This window comes from Chlorocebus sabaeus, chromosome 16 (genome assembly GCF_047675955.1).
Source record: "Chlorocebus sabaeus isolate Y175 chromosome 16, mChlSab1.0.hap1, whole genome shotgun sequence".
Taxonomy (NCBI): Eukaryota; Metazoa; Chordata; class Mammalia; order Primates; family Cercopithecidae; genus Chlorocebus; species Chlorocebus sabaeus.
Window position 1 is genome coordinate 10,017,890 of NC_132919.1, and position 27,826 is coordinate 10,045,715.

The 27,826-nt window shown below is 49.7% G+C and overlaps 1 protein-coding gene across 1 annotated transcript in view; it reads right to left on the reverse strand.

Moving 5' to 3' along the window:
* GAS7 (growth arrest specific 7) overlaps window positions 1–27,316 on the reverse strand; it is a 287,691-nt gene extending 260,375 nt beyond the window's left edge. The window contains exon 1 of the mRNA XM_073004691.1: window positions 26,955–27,316. Coding sequence (XP_072860792.1) covers window positions 26,955–27,137 — 183 coding nt within the window. The 5' untranslated portion in view covers window positions 27,138–27,316. The remainder of the gene's footprint in view (window positions 1–26,954) is intronic.
* Window positions 27,317–27,826: the final 510 nt, after the last annotated feature.

Below are 27,826 nucleotides of genomic sequence, written 5' to 3' on the forward strand. Positions count from 1 at the left end.
GCCATGAGCACAGGGAGACGGTGGAGGGATGAAGCTGACGTCTTCACAGGAAAACCAGCTGATCCCTCCCTGGAAAATCCTCGGTGTGTACTTATCTGTCCTTTATACTGGCTGAATTGTTCATGCCCAGATATGAATAAGTGAATAACATGAGTAAGTGCCCAACCCTGGGCCAGGCACAGCCATAGGTGTTCGGGACACTATAATGATGGAATCCTGGCCTCATTAAGTGAACCCTCTGGAGGGTGACAATGTTCAAACTCATAGGCTGCTAGGACTTAGTTTAATATTGTCTGTGGCTCAATCCACCCAGTGTAAACAAAAGCTAATAAAGGAACCTTTCTTCTCTGATTTTTAACACATGTTAATCACATTTGGGGACTGAGTAGAGATTAGAGGGTTATACGGGATGCAGTCTGTAGAACCAACAGTAAGTCACCTTGTAGGGTGAGCACTAAACAGACCCGGATGCAGAAAACAAGTTATTTTAATTAAAAATTCTGGCCAGGCGCGGTGGCTCACGCCTGTAATCCCAGCACTTTTGGAGGCCAAGGCAGGCAGATCATAAGGTCAGGAGATCAAGACCATCCTGGCTAACACAGTGAAACCCCGTCTGTACTAAAAATACAAAAAATTAGCTGAGTTTGGCGGCGGGAGCCTGTAGTCCCAGCTACTCGGGAGGCTGAGGCAGGAGAATGGCGTGAACCTGGGAGGTGGAGCTTGCAGTGAGCCGAGATTGAGCCACTGCACTCTATCCTGGGGGACAGAGCGAGACTCCGTCTCAAAAAAACAAAATTCTGGATTGAGGCCCAGCGTGAGGAATTTGACTTCAGGCCCTTGGTTCAGACAGAATTCTTCCAAAAGACACGTGCCAGTGCCTCCACGGGCTTTGACCTGATGCAGCTCTGCCCTCATGCAGCTCACATACCTTTCTCTGAGACAGGGTCTCACTCTGCCACTCACCCAGGCTGGAGTGCAGTAGCATAATCATCGTTCACTGCAGCCTCGGCCTCCCGGACTCAAGCGATCCTCCCACATTAGACTCCCAAGTAGCTGGGACCACAGGTGCATGCCACCATGCCTGGCTAATTTTTTATTTTTTGTAGAGATGAGGGTCTCACTATGTTGCCCAGGCTGGTTCGAGATCCTGGGCTCAAGTGATGCTCCTGCCTCGGCCTCCCAAAGCGTTGGGATTATGGGCATGAGCCACCATGCCTGGCCTGGCATTCACGTTCTAATGAAGGAGACGTACAATAAGGTAAAGAAGTGAACTATATGGTCCTTTAGCTAGGAATATATGTTAGGAAGAAAAATGGGACATGCAAACTGTCCCTAGAGGTTCCTATGTTTTTTTCAAGGTTTTGAGCCCATGCAGAACTATGTAAATAAGTTGCCTACCCAAACCCAGGTTAAGGGGCCTGTGTGAGTTTGCTGGGGCTGCCACAAAAAAGAATCATAGACTGGGTGGCTTAAACCACTGAAATGTATTTCCTCACAGTTCTAGAAGCTGGGAATCCAAGCTCAAGGTTGCTTGGAAGGCTTCTCCCCACTGGCTTACAAACAGTCATCTTCTCCCTATGTCTTCACACGGTTTTCCCTCTGTATGTATCTGTATGTATCTGTGTCCTCATTTCCCTTTCTTACAAGGACACCAGTCATACAAGATGAGGGCCCACCCTAATGACCACATTTTAGTTAGTTATTTTCCTTGACCTACAACAGCATGGCCAAAAATTCGTTTATTCTTTTTCTTTGTACTTAGTAGAGCCAAGGTCTCACTATGTTGCCCAGGCTTGTCTTGAATCCTGGCCTTAAGTGATCCTCCTGTCTTGGCCTCCCGAAGGGTTAGGATTACAGGCATGAGCTACTACAGCTGGCCATGCATTTTAACTTACCTCTTTAAAGACCTTTTCTCCATATGCAGTCATATTCTGAGGTACTAGGGGTTGGGACTTCAAATACGAATGGGGAGTGGGTCCCAACTCAGCCCATGGTATCCCTGAGCACTCCCATAGCCCCAGCTGCCCCCTGCGGGCCCTCACTGTGCTGGGCACATCCCCGTGATCACTCAGTCTGGTTTCCCACGGACAATGAGCCCTCTGCTCCTAGGGACCCCAGAGTCCTGTCCACTCTATCTCATTCTCGGCTATATCCCAGGGTTGAGAACACACCTGGAGTCTTAGAGGGGCTCAACTGAAGGCAGGGAAGGATGAAGGAGGCAACAGAGCTCTTACTGCAAATGATTAAAGCTTGTCTGGGTCGAGAATTGCAAAAGCTTTCCTAATCGGATAGCAGAGGATAGAGGAGAAGGTCTTAGGAGGAGGCCTCAGAAGCAACTTCAAAGAGGCCAGAGGAGGCTGGGCGCAGTGGCTCACGTCTATAATCCCAGCACTTTAGGAGGCCGAGGCGGGAGGATCACGAGATCAGGAGATCGAGACCATCCTGGCTAACACAGTGAAACCCCGTCTCTACTAAAAAATACAAAAACATTAGCCGGGCGTGGTGGTGGGCACCTGTAGTCCCAGTTACTCGGGAGGCCAAGGCAGGAGAATGGCGTGAACCCAGGAGGCGGAGCTTGCAGTGAGCCGAGATTGCGCCACTGCACCCCAGCCTGGGCGACAGAGCAAGACTCCGTCTCAAAAAAAAAAAAAAAAAAAAAAAAAAGAGGCCAGAGGAGAAAGGACGACCACAGCAGAGAGGTGAGGGGTTAGACTAAGCCACCTGGTTGAGTCGGGACAGCTGGGTACAAGGGCTGGGGAGAGACTCCCCCACTCTTCTCCCTGCACAGCGTCCCTTAGCAGCGCTTACATTCATCATCAGCTCACCGGTAAACTTCAAATCCCTTACACAGCCACCACCACCTGCAAAATCCTTCCAGTCACCCGGAATGGGTAGCACAAAGTTCATGTAAGATGAACTTACATAAGGTGGTGACACCTCTTTGGACAGATGAAGAAACTGAAGGTCAGAGATCTTACATGAACTTTGCAAGGCCAAAGAGCCAATAACTCTGTGGAAGAGGTGTTGGAAGGTCCTGTAGTTAAAACCCAGGACCCTCAGGTACACCCAGCTGTCCCTGCCGCAGCACTACTGAGAAGGAGATGAGGCGAGAGGACCACTCCAAGCATCCCAGCTGCCTTTCACTTTCCAATCCTGGGAGTCCAATGGCCTTGTTCTCCAGGACCCAGTGACCTTCCCTTAATGGTTAGCATTCCGAGATGACCTGGCTATACTACTTCCAACCTTGGCCATCTGTGACTCCAAGCTGGTTAAGCCGTGAACCAAAATCAGACAAGATGTCCCCAGTTCTTAAGGCAAGCTCTCCCTTTATCCTCTTTGATTCGCCCATCCAGTTATCAAATACTTACTGAGCCAGACTTCAGAGACGCCAAGCACCATGCCAGACCAGAGCAGTTACAAAGGTTTAGGAAGTAGCTTTCCTGGCCCTGCACAGCTCAGAGTGTAACGGGGGAAACAGTCAAATAAAGAAGGCATCGCAGTCCCACGTGGTTGGTGCCATCCCAGCAGGAGGTCTCCATGTAAGCCAGCAGAAGAAAGGACTCTGCCTGGAGGACAGCAAAGGCCACACAGAGGAAGGGGTCCGTGGGCTGGATCTTGATGAAGGTCATCATTCCCTAGACAGGGACGAGAAGGGCCTCCAGACAGAAGCTGCAGCCAAGCAAAGGCACAGAGGGGTCACGGTGCTTCCCACTCCCCAGGACAGGGAAAGTAAGGAGGCTGGAGAGGGAAGGAGGCCAGGTGCAGTTTGTATAGGGTCCATATTTGTGCAAGGCCCAGATGAGGAGTGTCCTGACACTTCAAGCAATGGGGAGCCAGTGGAGATTGGGTGTGGAGAGGATGCTGTTGATGCCATGTGTGGGGTCCCCGGCTCAGTGGAAACACAAGAGATATTTACTAAGGACCAGGTTAATGGAGACTGTGTCTGCTCCTATGGAGGTGTTACCTTCTCACTGCTGCCCTCCAGCCTTCTCAGATGGAGCATAGCCTCTAAGCATGACTGCTGCTCTTCTCCCCAGACCACAAGCCATAGAAAGCCAAGTACAGGTGACTGCATGATTATCAATCATGTAGCTGCCTGTCTGCACCGTAACCCTTTCCAACTTGGCTGCATCTCACATCAGTCCTCATTTGCAAGAGACTTGCAGCTGTAGCTGAATATATATATAGTCTTGACGATTTGCAGTGAAGCATAATTTACACCTTCTACTGCTTCTCAGAGAAATCATTTCCCCAAGACTAATAATAAAGCAGACCAACCACCCACAGTAACAAAGCACCCCGACCACCCCAGCTTGCCATTCAGAAACAAACCAGAACACCGGCCGCATCAGGTCAGCCCTGGCGCCATTAGGCACCTCCGAGAGTGAAACTGACAGGCAGGGAAGGAATGTCTGCATTTAGCATCACTTAACACTGGGTTTTCAAACTGGGTCTCACAGAACCAGAGGGATTCCTAGAGGGAGTGATCCAGAGCCTGAGTCACAGTCCCCTGGGAGTGTATGTAGCAGAATGAGCAGCTGCTTTATCCAGGCCCCTGAAGCAAGCACCAGGGCGGGGAGATGGGGGATTCCAGGCAAGCCTAGCTCCCCTGCCTCCCAGTCAGCGATGCCAAGAAGTATCGCTGGCTTCTCGGACCAGGACGAAGAGCTTAGGCCACAGATGGTTCTCTGGTGCCCGTGGAGTGCTTGGCAATGCCTTGGCAGGTCCATTACCAACATCTCCCAGACTGGCCGCCCCCACCCCCACACTCTCTGAATGACTCCACACAGAGGACTCTGCATACATGAGGAAGGAGCCTGGCTTCATGTCCACTCTGGCTATTTTCTCCCAGGCGAGGCAAAAGAAGCCCATCTGAAATTCTAAACCCTATCAGGATCTGACAGCCACGCCCACCACAGGGCTCCGGAAAACCATACACGGAGTCTGTCTCATACCTCTCCTGTGAACACCCCTAAACCCCAGCTCACCGTCTCTCCTAGCACACATTCTAATCAGCATGCATTAGTAATCTGGCTAAAGGGACAGACAAATCTTTGAAAGAGCTTCACCACCAACTCCCCTCCCTCCCCCACCACCTTTTTTTTCCTTTTTTTTTTTTTTTTTGCTGACAAGCAAACATTGCCTCCTCTTTTCAAAGCAAGGAGTCGTCAGAAACAGGAAGCTCTCTGCCCTCTTCCCTGTGTAGGCTGTCACGGCAGGACAACGGAGGGCTTTTCTTTGTCCGCTGTTTAACAGAGGGAATTAGAGAAAAAAGGTGAGCAGAGAGAACCCTGCAACCACTACCTTGGAGGATCCAATTATACAGCCAGGACAGACAGGTGCTGGGGCACAGACAGAGCTCAAAAACTGTAGTTGGCTGGCTGAAAGAGGGAACCGATGTCCCCTCTGCCATGTCACAAGAAACATCAACTTGAAAACATCTAGCCAGGCGCGGTGGCTCATGCCTATAATCCCAGCACTTTGGGAGGCCGAGGCGGGAGGATCACCTGAGGTTAGGAGTTCAAGACCAGCCTGACCAACATGGAGAAACTCGGTCTCTACTAAAAATACAAAATTAGCCGGGCGTGGTGGTGCATGCCTGCAATCCCAACTACTCGGGAGGCTGAGGCTGGAGAATCGCTTGAACCCAGGAGGCAAATGTTGCAGTGAGCCGAGATCGCGCCATTGCACTCCAGCCTGGGCAACACGAGCGAAACTCCGTCTCAAAAAAAAAAAAAAAAAAAATCATAGGTCCTATGACACCAAATGAAAGGAGAGTATTTTTCCCTTACGCCAAGCAGGGAGATATTTCAGGAGATCCCGGATGCAATCTGTTACAGAAAACTGGGTGTTTCCATACTGATTTATCTGTCACCTTATCTAAGATAAGATTCCCCTCCCCTTCAATCCCCTTAACCTCTTAAGATTCTAGGTCACATTTTCTCACAGGCAGGGAGGATCTGGATAGGAGGAGACTGAGACCACGAAAAGGAATTTTTGGTTTAAGTTTGTGGTCCAAATACACTATAACAAACTCAAAGATCAACAGAAGGGCTGTGACTTCCTTGGGCAAAGATGTCTTCAATGACGGTGCTAAAACCAGACAAACAGGGACTTGGAAGAATCAAGATTGAAACTGACTTAAGGTGACAGTGGCCAGGGGTCAGAAAGACAAGGTCCCCACCCAAAATAGTGACCAAGAGGTTTGGAAGGACACTCCAAGAGAGCAGGATTCTTTTATTAATAAAGAAGGCAGGCCGGGCGCGGTGGCTCAAGCCTGTAATCCCAGCACTTTGGGAGGCCGAGATGGGCAGATCACGAGGTCAGGAGATCAAGACCATCCTGGCTAACACGGTGAAACCCCGTCTCTACTAAAAAAATACAAAAAAACTAGCCGGGCGAGGTGGCAGGCGCCTGTAGTCCCAGCTACTCGGGAGGCTGAAGCAGGAGAATGGCGTAAACCCGGGAGGCGGAACGTGCAGTGAGCCGAGATCCGGCCACTGCACTCCAGCCTGGGCGACAGAGCGAGACTCCGTCTCGAAAAAAATAAATAAATAAAAGCAAATAGTAATGACCAGCATTCTGAGCAATGGATGCAAAATATGTAATATGGCAGTGGCCATCAGCAAATACTGAGCACTGATGTCAAGCTCTCAGTGGAGCATTGACGTTAAGGAAAACAATTGTAACTTTCACAACAACCCTCTGATGTAGGCCTTATTATTCCCACTTAAAGATACGGAAACTAACGGCTGGGCATGGGGGCTCATGGCTGTAATCCCAGCACTCTGGCAGGCCAAGGTGGGCGGATCACCTGAGGTCAGGAGTTCGAGACCAGCCTGGAACATGAGGAAACCCCGTCTCCATTAAAAATACAAAAATCAGCCGGGCATGGTAGTGGGTGCCTGTAATCCCAGCTACTTGAGAGGCTGAGGCAGGAGAATCACTTGAACCTGGGAGGCGGAGGGTGCAGTGAGCCGAGACCACTCCAGCCTCGGGGGACAGAGCAAAACTCCATCTCAAAAAAAAAAAAAAAGAAAGAAAGAAAAGAAAAAAAAGCTACGGAAACTGAGGTAGAAGTTAAGGTAAATATTATACCCAAAGTCTCATACAGCCAGCACGCAAACCCAGGTCTGACCAGCTCCAAACACCACGCTCATCACTATTGCACCAAGCTGCCTGCCAAGATGCCCACAGATAGAGAACACCCCCATCCTAGGAGTTGCCCAGTAATCAGATCAATCCCAGAGGAGGCCGTCAACGCCTGTTTTTGTCTCCAGCAGGAAATAATAATGGTCTGCTGCTCTATATATACAATGACTTCATGGAATCTGAATTATTTGCCCTGCAGCAGGGATGTTCTATTTGAGTCACACACAGTCTGTTCCCCAATCAATCTTGTTACCTATTGTATCCATGCGTAAGATGCCTGGAGGTGATTTTTATTGTTTTGTATTTATTTATTTATTTATATATTTTTTTGAGACGGAGTCTCGCTCTGTCGCCCAGGCTGGAGTGCAGTGGCCGGATCTCAGCTCACTGCAAGTTCTGCCTCCTGGGTTCACGCCATTCTCCTGCCTCAGCCTCCCGAGTAGCTGGCACTACAGGCGCCCGCCACCACGCCCGGCTAATTTTTTGTATTTTTAGTAGAGACGAGGTTTCACCGTGTTAGCCAGGATGGTCTCGATCTCCTGACCTCGTGATTCGCCCGTCTCGGCCTCCCAAAGTGCTGGGATTACAGGCTTGAGCCACCGCGCCCGGCCGTTTTGTATTTATTTTATTGTAACTCCTTATTGTTACTTTTTTCCCCATGTGAAGCCAAGTAACCACCATGGGCAGCAAACTCAGAATCTTGTATTCATCGGTGCCAAAGTCCAAATGAGTGAACTACAACCCTTCGTTTTCTTATCAAGTGCCTATGCCTGGTTGTACCATGAAGCTAAAGGCTTAAAGATCAGAGACCCAATCCTTGACCTCAAGGAATCCACAATATAGTGGGAGGCAACAAAAATTCCAACCTAGTAGTGTTAAGGGGTCTAGAATAAGAATGGGGGTGGCGGGGCGGGGAGCGGCCGGGCGCAGTGGCTCACATCTGTAATCCCAGCACTTTGGGAGGCTGAGGCAGGCGGATCACGAGGTCAGGAGATGAACACCATCCTGGCTAACACAGTGAAACCCCCGTCTCTACTAAAATACAAAAAATTAGCCAGGCGTGATGGTGCATGCCTGTAATCCCAGCTACTGGAGAGGCTGAGGCTGGGGAATTGCTTGAACCCAGGAGGCGGAGATTGCAGTGAGCCAAGATCGCGCCACTACACTCCAGCCTGGGTGACAAAGCGAGATTCCACCTCAAAAAAAATAAATAAAATAATAGAATAGAATAGAAGGGGGATATATCTCAGTAGAGCTGTCAAACAGAAAGAAAAGGGAGTAAGGGTAAAAAAGAGGATGGCGGAGGAGGGTGACTTCGAGGAACAGGAACAGCATGCACAGGGCACACAAGCACAAGAAAGCATAGCTGCACCCAAGAATCAGGTAGTTCCATGTGGTTCTGATAACATTACGCACGTGAATAAACAGCTAAAATGCAGCTCGGGAGGTAGGCAGGGGTTGGGTCATGAAGGGCTTGTAAACAAGGCTAAGGCATGTTATACTGTAAAGAACCCATGAAAAATTTTAAACAGCAGGGTTCCGTGATCAAACTGGCTACAAAAATCACTGCACCCTCACTTTGGAGGATATGAGATAGGAATTTGGCAGGACTTGTTTTACAAGACACAGGTCACAAAGACCCCGCTGATCAAATAGGATCCAGTAAAGGAGCCGGCTAAAATCCACCAAAGATGGCAGCCAGAGCTACCGCTGGTCGTCCTCATTACAGGGTAATTATAACACACTGGCATGCTAAATGACACTCCCACCAGCGCCAGGACAGTTTACAAATGCCACGGCAATGTCTGGAAGTTACCCTGTATGGTCTGAAAGAGTAAGGAACCCTCAGTTCCCAGAACTCCCTACCCCTTTCCCAGAAATCTTATGAATACTCTCTCCCTTGTTTAGCATATAATCCAGAAATAACAATAAGAATAGTCAGTCAAGCAGCCCATGCTTTACCTATGTGGTAGTCATCCTTTTATTCCCTTACTTTTGGTGTGTGTGATGGAGTTTCACTTTTGTCACCCAGGCTTGAGTGCAATGGCACGATCTCGACTCACTGCAACCTCCACCTCCTGGGTTCAAGCGATTCTCCTGCCTCAGCCTCCCGAGTAGCTGGGATTACAGGCGCCTGCCACCACGCCCGGCTAATTTTTGTGTATTTAGTAGAGATGGGGTTTCACCATGTTGGCCAGGCTGATCTCGAACTCCTGACCTCAGGTGATCCGCCTGCCTCGGCCTCCCAAACTGCTGGGATTACAGGCGTGAGCCACCGCGCCCAGCCTTATTCCCTTACTTTTTAATAAACTTGCTTTTACTTTACTCTGTCAGCTAACTCTTGAATTATTTCCTGTGTGAAGCCAAGAACCCACGTGGCCTCCCAGGCTCAGCCCCAATTTTGGGGTTCACCCTGTGATAGACGGACATCACTAGGGGATAAAATGGACAGCCACTCCTGTTAGGGCGCACAGCAGAAATCCAGACTGTCTCTGACAGCAAGGACCTGAGACTTCCATCTAGGCGCCGCAGGAGGCATCGGCTTTGTGGCACCACCACCATCTGCAGTGTAGAGCCCTACAACACCGGCCCAGGATTAGATTCTGAGCTCCACAGCAACAGTTTAAAAAGAGATTTTCCATCCAGCCCCTTGAAACAAACCTCTCCTTTGCCCCAGGAACAGGAAAAAAGACAGAAACGAATACTTGAGTCCTTCAGTTGCCTCTTGAGTTTCACCTCTCCCAATAAATAGCCTTTTCCTCATTACAAAAAGAGTCTCTTCTGGGAGTGCCCAGGCAGCCAGAGGCCCATCAAACCCAGGTAAGAAGCAATTAAGACTAATTAGCCCAGCCTGAGCAGCAGCAACCATTATCTAGCAGTTTCAAATAAACTAGCAATGGCCAGACGCCGCAGCTTCCCTTGCTTTTTCACTTGTAGGACCTATGCCCTGAAAACCCCCGGGGAAAATGCTACACCATCTTGTGTGCAACTCCCCAAGTGTTATCCCAATACCAGCCACATCCCATGGGAACTTGTTGGGAGATGCAGAATCTGAGGTCCCACCCCAGACCTACTGAATCCAGATCTGCATTTCATGAGACTCACAAGTGATCTGTGCCTCAACTACAATGCTGCAGTATGACCTCAGAGGGGTCTTTGGAAAACGATCACCCTACGTCCCCAACACCATCCGTCCTGTGTGTCCCCGGTGAAACTCCAGTTAACAGGCCGCTGTCGGCATCCAACTCTGATCACCAGAGCATACAGGAAGGTAACCTCCACTTACAGAGTGTGTGTGTACAAGGTGCCAAAGCTCTTCTACCAGGTTCTCCTGATACTCAGAGGAGCCCTGGAAGACTTAGAAAGATTCCACAAGTTGCCTGGGCTCTCACATGGGTAGCAGGGACTGAGCTGGGATTTGTACCCAGACCTGCCACCCTCTTGCCAAGCACTCTGCTGCCCCCGCCTCCCAGGGGTTTCTGCCCGACCCTTGAACGTTGTTGTCTAAGCTGTCCATACCGGAAGTAGCTGCAGGGCTCACATTCCAGTTCACAAACCAAACCACACAAAACCACCAGTGATCCCCTTGGAACTGACAAACGGTCTCAAGATGTGGAGACCATGTCCCCGGTGCATATGTTTTTCCTAACACTGTTGGCATCTGGCAAGACCATCCCAGGCTGCCTCTCTGTTGTCCTGGTTCGTACTGCAGTCCAGACCCTGCCCCCTCGCCTTTCCACCGGCTGAATCCTGCACTTCCTCCTTAGCCAGGCTTCTGGCACTGGCCCCAGGAAAGCCTCCCTGAGGCCCACCTCCACCTCCTGATGAAGGAAACCCCTCTGGTCAAACAGGAACACCAGCCACCATATCTCTGTCCTCCGATTAAATATACTCACAGAGGTCTAATTCCGAAACCTTTCTTTCCATGACCCTGCGTAGCCTCATATAATCCACTTTAAAAAAGAAAGAATGAAAGTAAACTAAATCCAATCTAATTCCAGGATTTAACATGTCTTGCAGACAAACTCAGGGACCCCTAAGGGTATTCAAACGCCTTGCTACTCAAATTGTGGCCAGCACACTGGAGGCAGTGGCATCACCTGGGAGCTGGCGGGAAATGCAGAATGCCAGTGTGGTGTAATATGAAATAGATTTGGTCCTTGTCCTCAGGTCCTGCCACATGGCTCCTCAAACCCTTGGAATTTCCTGATAGGAATGTCTTTTGTTATTCAAAATGAGCCCATTTGATCACACTTCAGTTGATGCTAATATAGTGACTTAGGGTAGGGGCCCTCAGATAGCCCAGGTTGGGGCTGGTCACCAGGAACCACAAGTTATTAGAGGATTAGAGGGTTGGGATTTCTGAGCCCCACCTGCTGACCTCCAGGAAAAGGGGGGCCCTGGGAGGCTGGAGATCAAGCTCTATAAAAACTCTTTTTTTTTTTTTTTGAGACGGAGTCTCGCTATATCTCACCCAGGCTGGAGTGCAGTGGTGTGATCTCTGCTCACTGCAACCTCCAAGCGATTCTCCTGTCTCAGCCTCCCGAGTAGCTGAGACTACAGGTGCATGTCACCACACCCGGCTCATTTTTGTATGTTTAGTAGAGACAGGGTTTTACCACGTTGGCCAGGCTGGTCTCGAACTCCTGACCTCAGGTAATCTACCTGCCTCAGCCTCCCAAAGTACTGGAATTACAGGCATGAGCCACCGTGCTCAGCCTATAAAAACAAGATTTGATGAGCTTCTGGGATGCTGAACACATGGAGGTGCAAGGAAGCTGCACACTCCTACCCCCATATGCCCTGGCATTAAACAGGGAGCCCCCAACATTCAACTATGATCACCCAGCATGCAGAAATACGAACTCCACTTACGGAGTGTGTACAAGGTGCCAAGCTCTTCTCCCAGGTTCTCCTGACCCTCAGAGCAGTCCTGGGAAACAGAAAAATTCTTCAACTTGCAGAATGTACCCCCTTCCTCTGGCTGTTCATCTGTGTCCTTTATAATAAACCAGTAAACGTGTTTCCCCAAGTTCTGTGAGCCATCCTAGGAAACTGATCAAACCCAAGCAGGGGGCAGTGGGAACCCCAATTTATAGCCGGTCAATCAGAAATATAAGTGACACTACTTGACATATGAAGTGGGGGCAGTCTTGCGGGATTGCACTCTTAGCCTGTAGGATTTGACTCCAACGCCAGGCAGACAATGTTACAACCCAATAGAAATATAAGAGGCCCAGCTGGTGTCCACTGAAGAACTGCCCAGTGTGTGGGAAAACACTCGCCACCCCCCAATCTAGTCACAGAAGTGTCTGGTGCTGTGTGAGTGTGGAGTAGGAGCAGAGTTTGGTTTTTAATTCCAGATTCAGGTTTCCACCTCAGACCTACTAAATCAGAGTCTGCGTTTTAACAAGAGCCTCGAGTGATATGCACACCCATCCGTGTTAGAGAAGCACAGAGCTCACACCATGCATAGTGATATTCTACAGCTAGGCTCTGATGTCCCTACACCAGAAGCCAGGCCCCATATATTCAAAGCCTTTATTTATTTATTTATTTATTTATTTATTTATTTATTTATTTTATTTATTTTTTGAGTCTCACTCTGTTGCCTAGGCTGGAGTGCAGAGGTGTGATCTCAGCAGCTCACTGTAACCTCTGCCTCCCGAGTTCAAGGAATTCTTCTCCCTCAGCCTCCTGAGTAGCTGGGATTACAGGTACATGCGACCAAGTCGGGCTAATTTTTTTTTTGTATTTTTAGTAGGGACAGGGTTTCATTCACCACATTGGCCAGGCTGGTCTCGAACTCTTGACCTCAGGTAATCCACCCACCTTAGCCTCCCAAAGTGCTGGGATTACAGGCATGAGCCACCGTGCCCGGCCCAAAGCCTTCTTTATAATATGAAAATATTAGACTAGACTGGGCACAGTGGCTTATGTCTATAATCCCAACACTTAGGAGGACAGCTTGAGCCCAGGAGTTTGAGGCCAGCCTGGGCAACATAGCAAGACTCTGTCTCTCCAAAAAAATAACTGAGCTAGGCATGGTGGTGTGCCTCTGTGGTCCCAGCTACTCAGGAGGCTGAGGTAGAAGGATGGCTTGAGCCTGGGGGGTGGAGATTATCCCACTGCACTCCAGCCTGGGAGAACAGAGCAAGACACTATCTCAAACAAAACAAAAAACAAAGAATATATTAGACCAAACTCCAGATAAGATTTTGTTTCGTACACGTCCTTGATTACCAACTCCCACTTAACATGGCTATATTGTCACTCCACGCACAGCAAATGTTTGTAGCTATTTATCAATAAAACACTTGCTAAATGAGAGCAGCAGACTTAAACTAAATAACTCAAAGTTAAGCTTTCTTATTTCTATTCCTAATTATATAAAAAATTTTAAAAAATGGCTCAGTGACACTCTTCCATGATCCACTGCTAAAATAAGGATCTTCTCTCATGATTGAATTAGGAAGAGGACTCATTTCTGTGGAATTTTTAAAATAGCATCTCTAAAGAATTTTTACAACTTAATTAGTTTTTTGTTGACTAACCCTGGAGTCCTCTGTGCATTTGACAAGCAAATGAGGTGGGAGGAGGAATTGAGGCATCTGAAAAAAAATGAAGAATCTTAAATGTCTGGATGGTTTCAATAGAAAACGTTAGTGTGAACCTGAAGTCTCCTTAAAGAGGTCACCTGCCCAAGTCACCTTGGAGGGGACAGCACATGCCCAAGGGCTCCCTGTTGAAGAACCACCAATCTCAGCTCCAGGCTTTAACTGCATCTGCTGAGCCCTGAAGAAAGCATGCTTGGCCGGGCATGGTGGCTCACGTCTGTAATCCCAGCACTTTGGGAGGCCGAGGCAGGTGGATCACAAGGTCAGGAGATCAAGGCCATCCTGGCTAACACGGTGAAACCCCGTCTCTACTAAAAATACAAAAAGTTAGCCAAGCGTGGTGGCATGCGCCTGTAGTCCCAGCTACTCGGAAGGCTGAGGCAGAAGAATGGCATGAACCCAGGAGGCGGGGCTTGCAGTGAACCGAGATCGTGCCACCGCACTCCAGCCTAGGTGACAGAGCCAGATTCTGTCTAAAAAAAAAAAAAAAAAAAAAAAAAAAAAAAAAAAAAAAAAAAGAAGCACACTTATAGTAATTCCTCAAATAGAAAAATGTATTTCTGTTGAACCCAAGGTTGTGACAGATGTACTAACCACACACAAACACACGCAAAACACAGGGAATCTGGGATTTGAAAGTGACCACATTTTGCCAGGCATGGTGGCTCATGCCTGTCATCCCAGCACTTTGGGAGGCCAAGGCGGGTGGATCACAAGGTCAAGAGATCGAGACCACCTTGACCAACATGGTGAAACCCTGTCTCTACTAAAAATACAAAAATTAGCCGGTCGTGGTGGCATGTGCCTGTAATCCCAGCTACTCAGGAGGCTGAGGCAGGAGAATCGCTTGAACCCGGGAGGCAGAGGTTGCAGTGAGCTGAGGTTGTGCCACTGCACTCCAGCCTGGCGACAGAGCGAGACTCCATCTAAAAAAAGAAAGAAGGGGCCGGGCGCGGTGGCTCAAGCCTGTAATCCCAGCACTTTGGGAGGCCGAGACGGGCGGATCACGAGGTCAGGAGATCGAGACCATCCTGGCTAACACGGTGAAACCCCGTCTCTACTAAAAAATACAATAAAACTAGCCGGGCGAGGTGGCAGGCGCCTGTAGTCCCAACTACTCGGGAGGCTGAGGCAGGAGAATGGCGTAAACCCGGGAGGCGGAGCTTGCAGTGAGCGGAGATCCGACCACTGCACTCCAGCCTGGGTGAGACAGCGAGACTCCGTCTCAAAAAAAAAAAAAAAAAAAAAAAAGAAAGAAGGAAGGAAGGGAGGGATTGAGGGAGGGAGGCAGGCAGGGAAGAAAGAGAGAGAGAGAGGAAGGAAGGAAGGAAGGAAGGAAGGAAGGGAGGAAGGGAGGAAGGGAGGAAGGGAGGGAGGGAAGGAATAAATGACCACATTTGTTCAAAAAATATAGACCAAGTATCTACTAGTGTGCCCGGCAGTGTACAAGATGCTAGGATAGCTTGTGGGAGGGACGAGGCCAATTTGAAAGAGTAGCCATGGCTCTCAGGAGCTAAGAGCAACTGCTGAAGTGTGCACTGTGGACTCTTCACAGAATCTCTTAGAAGCTTGTCAGACATGCAGGACCGCAGGCCCCATCCCAGGCCTCCTGAGTCAGAATTTGTATCCAACAAGATCCAGGGAATTCGTTTTAAGAAACCACTTTGGGCCAGGCACGGTGGCTCATACCTGTAATTCCAGCACTTTGGGAGGCCAAGGCAGGTGGATTACTTGAGGTCAGGGGTTCGAGACCAGCCTGGCCAACATGGTGAAACCCCATCTCTACTAAAACTACAAAATTAGCTGGGTATGGTGGTGTTCCTGTAATCCCAGCTACTCAGGAGGCTGAGGCAGAAGAATCACTTGAACCCAGGGCGCAGAGATTACAGTGAGCCAGGACTGTGCCACTGCACTCCAGCCTGAGTGACAGAGCAGGATCCCCCCTCCCCCGTCCCCAAAAAAGCAAAAAAACAGAAACCACTTTGCTCTAGCAGCACTGAATTCAGTTTGAGAAGCACTGCTCTAAGTGTGACGATAAAATGCTGAAACTGAAACAGACAGGAACTGGGGCGTCCCCATGAGTGGTCACCCATGTGGTGGTCAACAGGGCCATCTGCATAGATTCAGCTTGCTCCTTTTCTCCTTCCAAGCACATGGTAGGATTGTATTTTCTCACTGTCTTAAAGTTAGGTGTGGCTGTGCTTTAGACAATAAAATACCAGCAGAAGTGTCATGTGTCATTCCCGGGCAAAAGCTTTAAGAACCATGCGCTGTTTAACACAGTCCCCGAGGATTTCAGATACTGGTTGCTCCATCATCCTGGGTCCTGGAGGTCTTGCGGCTTCAAACCATCTCACAATAGACTTACAACATGAGCAAAAAAAACCCATATTGCTTTACCACTGAGATTGTTATAGTGGCATATCGTAACCCATCTTGACCCACACAGCACACGTACCCACAATGCTACCTTTTTCAGAATATTTCTGTTACTCCTCATCCACTGTTCAAATTCATCATTACTTTAAGACCTCTTTTTTAGCCCTGAACAGCATTACTTAACTCAGTTACTCTCTTTGCTCATCAAACTTCACTCCAGAGTCATCTGATGTTTTCCTTTCCACAGATTTCCTCATGTGTTTACGCTTTTATCTTTTTGTACTGTACGCTTTTTGGTAAGCTGCCTTAAATCCTATTTCCCACAAGGTGACAGACAGACAGTCACATGAACAGACACACCAGACTTGGCTTTGAATGAATTTTGGCTGTTTCCAAAAAAAAAAATCAAATCCACACCTCAAAAGACAAAGCTTTGCTGTTACTGAGGATATTTATAAGAATGTGGCCCCGGGCCAGCATGTATTCCTTCTACCTGCTCTTCCCACAAAAGGATACTTACAAAATGTTCGGGACACACCGTTCCTACTTCTGAAAAGCAATTCATTTCTGGACACACCATCTCTTTCTGCCTCACTGTGAGGAGAAACGTGAACTATGCTAGCTCCACAAAGACCTTGAGCATCATTAACCAACATTTTTATTTTTTAAATTCAGTTTCATCTCAGCACTTTGGGAGGCTGAGGCAGGTGGATCAGGAGTTTGAGACCTGCCTGGCCAACATGGTGAAACCCCGTCTCCACTAAAAATACAAAAATTATCTGGGCATGGTGGTGGGCACCTGTAATCCCAGCTGTTCGGGAGGCTGAGACAGGGGAATCACTTGAACCCAGGAGGCGGAGGCTGCAGTGAGCCAAGATTGCACCACTGCACTCCAGAATGGGCGACAGAGCGAGACTCCATCTCAAAAAAAATAATAAAATAAAATAAATCATTTCAATATAGTTATTGAACCCCTCCCGCATGTTCTGATCTTGTGCTAAGCACAGGTAAACCTGATTTTAACTAGTTCCTTCTGGTGTACATTGAGGTTGTCGTTCATCTTGTGCTATCAGAGGCTGTGATACAATACAGGCTGATGTTTACAGATTGCCTGATATATCAGATGCTCCCTGAGTCAAAATTTCTAGAAGTGGAATTGCTGGGACAGAGAACATGTACTCATTAACGTTTTGGAGGTATAGTGCCAAATGGCCCTTCAGGAAGCTCACGACCATTTCCTTACACCCTGCCAATACCATTTTTTTTTTTTTTTACATGTTTGTCTTTAAGCTATTTTGTAATTAAATTTGCAATTATTTGATCACTATCGAGACTAAATAGTTGAGGACTTTTTATATGGTTTTTTTTTGTATGTGCATTCATTTGTTTGTTTTAAGAGACGGGGTCTCGCTCTTTGGCTCACGCTAGAATGCAGTGGTGAAATCTCAGCTCACTGCAGCTTTGACCTCCTGAGCTTAAGCGATCCTCCCACCTCAGCCTCCTGACTAGCTGGAACTATAGGCATGCGTCACCACACCCAGCTAATTTTTTTGTATTTGTAGAGATAAAATTTGGGTTTCTCCATGTTGCTGGTCTTGAACTCCTGGGCTCAAGCAATTCGCCCATCTTAACCTCCCAAAGTACTGGGATTACAGGCATGAGTCACCATGCCCAGCCTGTATAAGTTTTATTATGAAGTGTCTACCCAAGTTCTTTGCCCATTCTTATACTGATATGTTCCTCTTTGTTTTGGTTTTTTTTTTTTTTTTTTTTTTTTTTTAAATAAAAGCACTTTCTACATTAAGGAACTTTTTCCAAATTTGTCTTTGCCTTTTACCTCCTTTTTTTCGGGAAGAGATCTCTAGCGGCAGAATCAAGGATGGACAGATGGGGAAAATACAAAAGGGAAAAAGTGCATCGCAAGTGACCTGCACGAAGTGAGACCCCCTGAGGCTCCCCTACTCCCTCCAGTCAACACACCAGGAAGACCTGCTGACATTACCTGCAAAATACATTCCAAATCCACCCACCTCTCACCATCTCCACTTCCACCACCCGGCTCTGAGCTTCCCAACTGGTCTCCTTGCTTCCCCTCCCTGCTCTCTTCAAATCCATTCTCCACCCTACAATCGGGAAGAGCTTTCCAGAACGCATCCGAACATGCCACCCACTTTAATCAAACCAAAGGCTTTTCCACTGCATTTAGAAAATGACCCAACTTCCCAGGTTCTATCTCTTTCCCTGGCACACCGCCACGCCCTCTCCCCCTACTTGCCACTCTCTAGCCATTCTGGAATATTCTGGCTCTCCCAGGTATAGCAAACATACTCCTCTACTCAGGGTTATGTGCATCTGCAGTGGCCCTCAACCTCAAATTATTTTCCCCCAAATAGTCACAAGGCTGGCTGGGCACAGTGGCTCACGCCTATCATCCTAGCACTTTGGGAGGCCAAGGTGGGTGGATCACTTGAGGTCAGGAGTTGGAGACAAGCCTGGCCAACATGGCGAAACCCTATCTCCACTAAAAATACAAAAATTGGCCGGCTGTGGTGGCGTGGGCCTATAGTTCCCACTATTTGGGAGGATGAGGCATGAAAATCATTTGATCGCAGGAGGTGGAGGCTGCAGTAAGCCGAAACCACACCACTGCACTCCTGCCTGGGCAACAGAGCAAGACTCTGTCTTCCCCCTCTCAAAAAAAAAAAAAAAAAGGTGAAAACAAACCAAAAGAAGAAGAATACTTCACAGCCCATGAAAATTATAACAAATTCAAATTTCAGTCCATAAATAAAGTTTTATTGGAATGCAGGCATGCCCACTGGCTTGCAGATTATCTCTGGCTGCTTTTGCACTACAGCAGCAGAGCGGATTAGCTGTGACAGAGACCATATGGGGTGCTCTCACCGCTTCTCACCGCTTCTCACCGCTTCTCACTGCCTCTGGCGCACTACAGATCACACCGAGGCAGCCATAACTCAATTTTGCCTCATGGTCCACAAAGCCTAAAATGTTTCCTGGCCTTTTACGGAAAAGATTTGCCAAAGCAAGTTAAGAAGAAGAAGGCTTTAAGAAATGTTTCTAAGGGAGAAGGGACAAGGCTTGCTAACCTATTGAAAAGGAGAGGAAAGGTAAGGGGAGGGGTATCAGGGGACTTGGTGGACAGATGGTGGTGACATTCACTAAAGTTTAGAGCAGGGGTGTCCAATCTTTTGGCTTCCCAGGGCCACACTGGAAGAAGAAAAATTGTATCAGACCTCACATAAAATACACCACGCTAACTATAGCTGATGAGCTAAAAAAATATGTATCTCACACACAGACACACAAAACCTCATGTTTTAAGAAAGTTTACAAACTGAAGTCCAGGCATGGTGGCTCATGCCTGTAATCTCAGCACTTTGGGAGGCTGAGGCAGGTGGATCACCTGAGGTGGGGAGTTCAAGACCAGCCTGACCAACATGAAGAAATCTCATCTCTACTAAAAATACAAAATTAGCCAGGTGTGGTGGCGCATGCCTGTAATCCTAGCTACCCAGGAGGCTAAGGTAGGAGGATTGCTTGAACCCAGGAGGCAGAGGTTGCAGTGAGCCGAGATCATGCCATTGTACTCCAGCCTGGGCAACGAGAACGAAACTCCGCCTCAAAAACAAAATAGAAAGTTTACAAATTTGTGTTGGGCTGCATTCAAAGGCCATCCTGGACCACATGTTCCACAAGCTTGGTTTAGATGTTGGGAATAGAAGGCAGTGAAGAGGCTGGGCAGGGTGGCTTGTGCCTGTAATCTTAGCACTTTGGGAGGCCAAGGCGGGAGGATCACTTGAGCCCAAGAGTTTGAGACCAGTCTGAGAAACACGGTGAAACCCTGTCTCTACAAAAAATACAAAAATCAGCCAGGCGTGGTGGCAGGTGCCTATAGTCCAAGCTACTTGGAGGATCGTTTGAGTCCAGAAGGTCACAGCAGCAGTGAGCCATTATCATGCCACTGTACTTCAGCCTGGGCAACGGCGCAAGACCTTGTCTCAAAAAAAAAAAAAAAAAGAAAAAAGAAAAAAAAAAGAAGAAGGCAGTAAAGAGAGAAGAGAGGGCCGGACGCCTGTAATCCCAGCACTTTGGGAGGCTGAGGTGGGCAAATGAGGAAGTCAGGAGTTCAAGACCAGCCTGGCCAACCTGGTGTAACCCTGTCTCTACTAAAAATACAAAAATTAGCCAGGCATGGTGGTGTAAACCTGTAATCCCAGCTTCTCGGGAGGCTGAGGCAGGAAAATCACTTGAACCCAGGAGGCGGAGGTTGCAGTGAGCCGAGATCGCGCCATTACACTCCAGCCTGGGCAACAGAGCAAGACTCCATCTCAAAAAAAAAAAAAAAAAAAAAAAGAAAAGAAAGAAAGAAAGAAGAGAAAGGAGAGAGATGATGAGTTTAATTTTGACATGTGAAATTTGAGTACCTAGCGGTTGAATCTGAATACCAGCTCCGAGCTCAAGAAGAGGAGTGGGCGGAGAACTAGGAAGTTAAACTAAAAACAAATTCTTCGAGATGGTAGAGAAGACAGTAAACGTGAAGAAAGGAGGTGGGTGGGTCCTCTTAAGAGTCCTCAAAATTTTCTCACAGTTCACATACTTACAGCAACTAAACTTTCACAATGTCACAACGTGCTCTGGTCAGCCAAGGAAAAGTTAGAGAGATCGGCCAGCCGCCACTTCTTCTCGTCATAGGCATAAACACCACCCCAGAAGCCTCGCCATTGCAGGGAGAGAGAGAAATATACTAATTTTGCATTTAAGTACAGAGGAATTCATCCTGACATTTTGTTAGAAAGTCTATCATGTGTCGCCTTGCTGCTGTGAGTAGTAAGACAGCACACCACAAAAACAACGTCCCCTGGGCTGGCCTGATAATAGTCAAAATACCTTACGTGTACGCAAGGCTTTCTGGTTTAAAAAAACATTTTCTTTCACCAGCAAAGTGGGGATCCGTATCCGTGTTCACAGATGAGGTCTACCACACCGTCAGAAAAAAAGCTGGGCTTATGCAGGCAGAGAAGAGGACAGGAAGGTCAGCCCCTCATTCATGTTTCTAGGTGGTAATAGACATCAGGGATCCACAGAGTGGTGAACAGATGTCAGGGATTCCTGCCGACTTGTTGCTAAGGGAACTTTTGTGAAAATGCCCTGAATCCACTCAATCCATAAGCCTTGTTCATTGCTTTAAAGTCCGGTGGGGTGGACACTGACCAGTCCAGCACACAAGTGTGACAAAGTGGGTGGCTCCTTCTGAGCTGAGGCTCACAGAGTGGTGGGCCAAAGGTCATTTTCTAACACCAGGAGCTACAAATACTGGCCACAGGCCCCATACCAAGGAGGATGATTTAGTGAAGATGTCAGAAAGCACGTTGGTCTTTTCAGTCACAATTACCAACTCCCCCGAGTCACAAGCCCTAATTACACCTTTTGTGAACAGAGTTGATGACTGTCTGAAAAATACTAGCATGAGGGACAAGGTCACACTCATTTTGGATGATTTTCATGTTGCAGACAGAAAGGAAAAGGCTCTGTATTAAAATCAATTTGTGTAATATAGCAAATATCTATTAGATGTCGGGGAGCTCAGATCCACTACGTCTATGAATCACTAGCACTGAACAGCCCTGGCCTAAAAAAAGCTGGACTGGTATGTCAATGGCTTAGTGGACAGGCCCAGAGCCAAGCAAATCTGATTTCAAATTCCAGCTGCATCATTTATTGTGTGGCCTTTATAAAGAAACCTCTAGAGTCAAAAAAAAAAAAAAAAAAAAAAAAAAACCTCCAAGGATTGCGATAGAGGTAGAACTGCCAAGTGGCTGCATTTTACCTCCCTCTTGGGGTTCTCTCTCTCATCAATCTGGCCTGGCACCACCTCCCCACTAATGGATCATCGGTCCCATGTGTGTTCTACCTAGCCTTCTGAGGGAGCTAGTCTGCAATAGGCCCTTGATGAACCACGCCTCCCTCGTAACCACACCTGTACCCGCCTCCCTTCCAAATTGACTCTGGATGGATCCTGTGACTGCTTTCACAATAAAATGTGGCTGAAACAATATGCCAGTTCTGGGCCTAGGCCTTAAGAGGGCCTGGTAACGTATGCCTTTGCATCCTTAGAAGGCACCTACCACATAACCACCACCACCCTGCTGAAGAGAAAAGCCATGTGGAAAAGCCATGGTGAATGAAACACCACATGGAGAGATGCGCCACATGGAAGAACATCAAGGCACCAGAGAGACGAGTGAAGATGATATTTTGGAGGCTGCAGCCTAGTTGAGCCTCCAGGACTCTGCCCCAGCCACTATCTGATTGCAGCTGCATGAGAGACACTGAGACAGACCAGCAGAAGAACCACCCAGCTGATCCCCGTCAATCCACAAAGCCATGACAGATAATAATAAATCGTTGCTTTGAAACACTAAATCTTGGAGTGGCTTGTTACATGGCAATAGATAAAACATCATTCCTTAATTATCCATAGCACAGCCCACTCTCTCCCACAGACACTCCTTATTTAACTCCTGCAGTGCAATGGCATGAACCCAAAATGGCAGAGTGAAGGAAATCAAGTTTAAGGGTAACCCTCAGCAGTCATTCCAGTTTTGCTAGCAAACAGTGTCATATTCTGTTAGTACCCCAGAGGTCCAGATTATCCAGCCAGATCCTGGATTCTAAGAATACCACCTAGTTCAAAGAAAGCTCTATTTTGTTTGTATTCCAATCCCATTGTCCCCCAGAATTATTTCCCAAAAGCTCTGGGAAGTTTTGTAGATGCCTTACAGCATCCTCCAGGTCCCTAATTTCTTCTCTCCATTCACACAAGAATTCCTGGACCCTGTTAGACCCTCCAACCACTGACCTGTCCAGCCACTGGGTTTGTCGTGGTACCATGTCTTTCTCTCCAAATCTTCCCCAGGATGGAGAGCTAAGCTTCTCTACCCACCTTCCCCAGGAGCTATTTCTCAGCCTCGATGTACCCCAGAAAGCTGGTGGAAATATTCCCACATGTGGGGTTCCCAAGTCTATGGAGGCCATCTCATGCCTAGCTTGGAGCTGGCAGAACATGCTCCCACAGCTCCTATCTCTGGTCTCAGGTCTCTTCCTCTACCATATCTCTCAAATGATATTAAAAAGACTTCTCGGCCGGGCGCGGTAGCGCACGCCTGTAATCCCAGCACTTTGGGAGGCCAAGGCAGGCAGATCACGAGGTCAGGAGATCGAGACCAACCTGGCTAACACAGTGAAACCTCGTCTCCACTCAAAATACAAAAAAATTAGCTGGGTGTGGTGGTGGGCACCTGTAGTCCCAGCTATTCAGGAGGCTGAGGCAGGAGAATGGCATGAACCTGGGAGGCGGAGCTTTAAGTGAGCCGAGATCACGCCACTGCACTCCAGCCTGGGCAACAGTGCAAGACTCCATCTCAAAAAAAAAAAAAAAGACTTCTCAATTCCTCTCCCTTGTCATAGCAGAGGAAACCCTCAGGAAAGATTTTTCTAGTTGATTTTATCTAATAACTAGTTGTGGGCCTTGGTTGTAAGGCCTATTCCTTTTCTGGAAGTAGTTGTTTCCCTCTGCCCATCCTTTGAAGAGCTGCACCAACCCCTGAATAGGAAGGACCCTTGTGGCCCGACTCCTTGGGCCTACCAGAGACTTCTGTGCTTCCCTGTCTGTGCTGAGGTTTTCCTGGAAGCTGCTCTCTAGAAGCCAAGTATGTGCTATACCATTTCCTTGGAGTCTTGACCAAAGAGATTGCCCCAAAAACCAAGACCTCTTCCAAGCTGGCCTCTTCCCATGGACTAGCTGGCCGCCGGGTCAGATCTGGTGACCCTCTTAGAGTTAGTTCCCAACTACCCTCCCCCGCGTATGCTTCCTGCAAAGGCTGGGTCTCTTCGTTCCCCTTGCTTCATCTGAACAAGGAAGATCTCCTTGGGAAGTATCCAGTGTGCACACAGTTTTCAGTGCCTCACTCCCCTCTGCCAAGATGGGGTTTCCTGGTATCACTCTTTCCATCAGGGTGAAAGGTCCACTGTAGTAGGGAGCACATTAGAGATACCATGCTCAGCTGTGTACCCACAATCTCATCCCTCGCCCAGGAGGCTAGTACAGTCCATCTGTCTGTACTTGTTTCTCCAACAGCTGCCCTGGCCTTCTGAACTGCATGCCCCCAAGCAAGCTCAGTGACAGCACCACATTGGCTGACATCTCATGAGGTTCGCCACCTCTAGTATTTATGGGCCCCCTGTCTAGTCTCATGAGTACAGATGCTGGCCAGTCTACCCACCAGCCCGGGCAACTCTGCATTCTCTGAGTCTGCCCTTGAGGACTCACTCCATCCCAATTGACTCTGCTTGCATATCCTCTATCTCTACCTAGCCTTCAGCCTTGAGGTCCAGCCACTGGGCTTGTCCTGGTACCATGTCTTTCTGCTCCTGTAGGAGGTTCCCAGATGCCACAATCCCCCCTATTGAAACTGCATCTGCTCTGGCCCTGAGAAGAGTCCCATCCAGTACTTAGTCCACAAGACTCAGGCCCACTGTGGGAAGACCCACAGCTGGCTCTGAGTAAAGTCACACTTTGGGGTTAGCAGGGAAGATCCTCCATGTTGCTCCTGGTTGCAGTTGTCCTCATTTTAGCCCCAGAGGTTCAGCCTCCCCTTCACGGTGCTGTCACCAACATGCTGACCTCAAGGGCTGTGCTTGCCCCTCTTTCCCATGGATCCAGACCCTTCCCTCACATGCTGTTTAGCATAGTCGAGCCCAGGCTATCACATTTAAAAAAAGGCACAGGCGCAGGGGGTTATACTCAGCCATCTGAGCTGCTAACAAAACATGTGAGCATTATTCATTGGGGAGCTGACTTCACCTCTCTCATATTCAGCTTGCTTGTCTATAAAATGGGGGAAGTACCTCACCCTTCACAGACTTGTCGGGGAACTGGTGATAATGTGCACGTAGCGTGCTGAGCAGGTGCGCTCAAGTACTGCTCACGCAGATGGATGCTTTTGTTGCAAGTTACCAGTACGGAATGGTCTGAGAGGCCCTGAGGCACCGGAGATCCCCCACCTTTGTATATGGCAGAGGATGGGACAGATACACCCAAGACTGTCCCGGCTGTTAATTCTGCCAGTCCCCTGGGCCTGGTCCATTGTCCTTTTCCCAGAAGAAAAAGCAGCACTCTGCTCTTACTAACACCTACCTAGCCTCACCCCTACACAAAACACAGCTGGCTCAGTCCAGCCAGGGATGCTCCTCACTGGACAGACATCCATCAGTCAAATTTCCACATCAGAATTTCCTGGAAAAGGGGGGCCACCCAAAGAACTCCCAAAATATGTATCTCTCCCAGGGCTTCAAGCTAGACACAAGGAGGCCCCTTGCTTCTCATGTAAGAAGCAGTATGTTTGCTTTCTTTTATATCCGAATCTCAGGAAAGGGACTGGAAAAGCCAGAACAGGGCACACCTGAGCCTCTCCTACAAGCAGGGGATCTCTGGATTCTCCAGATACAGAACCAAGAGGGTTCCTGCAACAGACTCTGCTGACAGCCCATGAAAGCTCATTCCAGCAGCCCCTAAACTTTGCTCAAATGCTACCGATCCCTTTAGAAGAGATTTTGTTGTTCTCCTCTGGACCTGAAAGCAACCTACTGTACTTTTATAAGGCCAGGCTCTTGCTGACAATGTTGCCACAGGGTTCATCCTCAGGCAGACTCACCCTGTAACTATTTCACTTCTTTCTTTCTTCTTCCCCCGATGAATTGCACTGAGCATTTTCAGTCAAAATTTGCTACTTTGTTCTCTGTGAAGTAGGTCAAGAGTTAAATTATAAATAAATTCAGCCTCCATGATTTCTTCGGGCAGTGTTTTACCAGAATGTTTAGGAATACTGACACAATTGAGGGTAACTGTTAATTTAGTCTTTACAAGAATCCTGGGGGCAGGCGGACTTCTAGTAAAGGGGATGTCCTGGAAGGTCACCCCACACACACACAAAGGACTTTAGAAACTTCGGGTCTCACTCAGGCTGTGACTGTGAGCTCAGTGATTAGAGGACAGCCTGTCACATAGACAATAAACAGCCAGCCTAAACAGCCAGCGCCTTGCCTCAGCAGGTCCTGTGTAGCCCTGGGGCCAGGCCAGAACCCCAGGAGCAAGCCTGGGTTCCTGAGCCTTACCCTGGGGAAGCCGGACCAGGGGAGCAGGCAGTGGCGGGGGGCTACAGCACCCCGGGATCAAGCCTGCTGGGGGGGCACGGGCTGGTGGCCAGCAGGCTTGGCTGACCAGCAAGTGGGTGGCCCCGAGGCGTCCAGGCAGCCTGACCCAAGGCAGCACGACCGTCCACGGGTCGTCAGGCTCTAGACTCCGGGGTGGAGACGCGGGGCTGTGGGACCGAGTCGGTGCCACTTTCTCGGACCCCGATCCTCCATGCATCTTCTCAAGACCGCCAGACCCTTCACCGGCCCCTGCCACTGCCGGGAACGCGCCCGCCTGCCCCTGAACTCACACAGGCAACAAGTTCTCGCTTCCTCAGAGCCGCCACGGTGTGCTCCGGGGGCCCGGCGCAAGAGGGAAGCTCCCCGCGAGCCCGCGTTGCCCACGCCCCGAGGAGCGCCCGCTGCCATCGCTGCCTCCCCGGAGCGTGGAGCTACAGGTCGCTCAGGCAAGGGCTGCCCCCGGGGGCGCCCCTCCGACCGGGACGCTGCGGCATCCCCGGAACCCGCAACAGGTACGCGAGCGCACCGAGGACCGCAGCCCCGGCTCCTCCAGACCCGGCCCTCGCCCCTTACCTCCAGCAACTGCACGTAGCTCGCCGGGAACCAGCCACGGAGCCCGTCCTCCTTCTCGCCTTCCCACCAGCCGCCGTCCGGGACCTGCAGCAGCGTGATCAGCTCGCCCGCGGCGAAGCGCAGCCCCTGGCCGTGCCGCTCCCCAGAGAAGGGGTACAGGGTCCGGCAGCGAGCGCCGGACATGGCCTTGGCGCCCGGGTTCACAGAGCAGCCTGCATCCCCGCCGAGCCCCACGGGCTGGGCAGCGGCTCCGCGGGGTCCCAGGCGCCCGGCGCTCCGGGCTCCCGCGCTCTGGGCGCGCGCCGTCTCTGGGGTGCGCGGGGGTCCCCGGGCAGGCGGGGGACGCGCGCTCGGCGCAGAGAAGCGGAGACTCGTTGGCTTCGCAGAGCGAGCGGCGACGCCCCCGGGCCGGGCAGCTCGCGGATCCCAGCTCTGGGCTGGGGGGCGGGGCTCAGGGGGAGGAGACCGAGGCGCCGCGGGCTCCAGAGACAACTTCCCGGGAACGCGGAACGCGGGCTACAGCCGCCAGGGCCGGCCAGGGCCGGGGCCACCCCGGCGCACGGAAATGCGCAGCTCCCCTGGGAGGTGGGACCCGGAGCATCCCCCGCGGCAGGACTCCGCGGCGCGGGAGGGAGCGGCTGGCGGCCGTGGAGAGGGGCTGGCGGCCGGGTGGCCGGGCGGGGTCTCGCTCGCGGGCGAGGGGGCGGGCCGGGGCGGGACCAGGGCGGCCACGCCCGCGGAGGGCTGCGCGCTCCCTCGCAGAGGGGCCTGTCACTGGGGAGAGGGGTTCCCACTCGCGCCCCCACCGCCGGGGACCGCGGGAATGGAAACGCCCCTGTTCTGTGCCTGCTTTGTAGGCCTGGCGGCCCGTG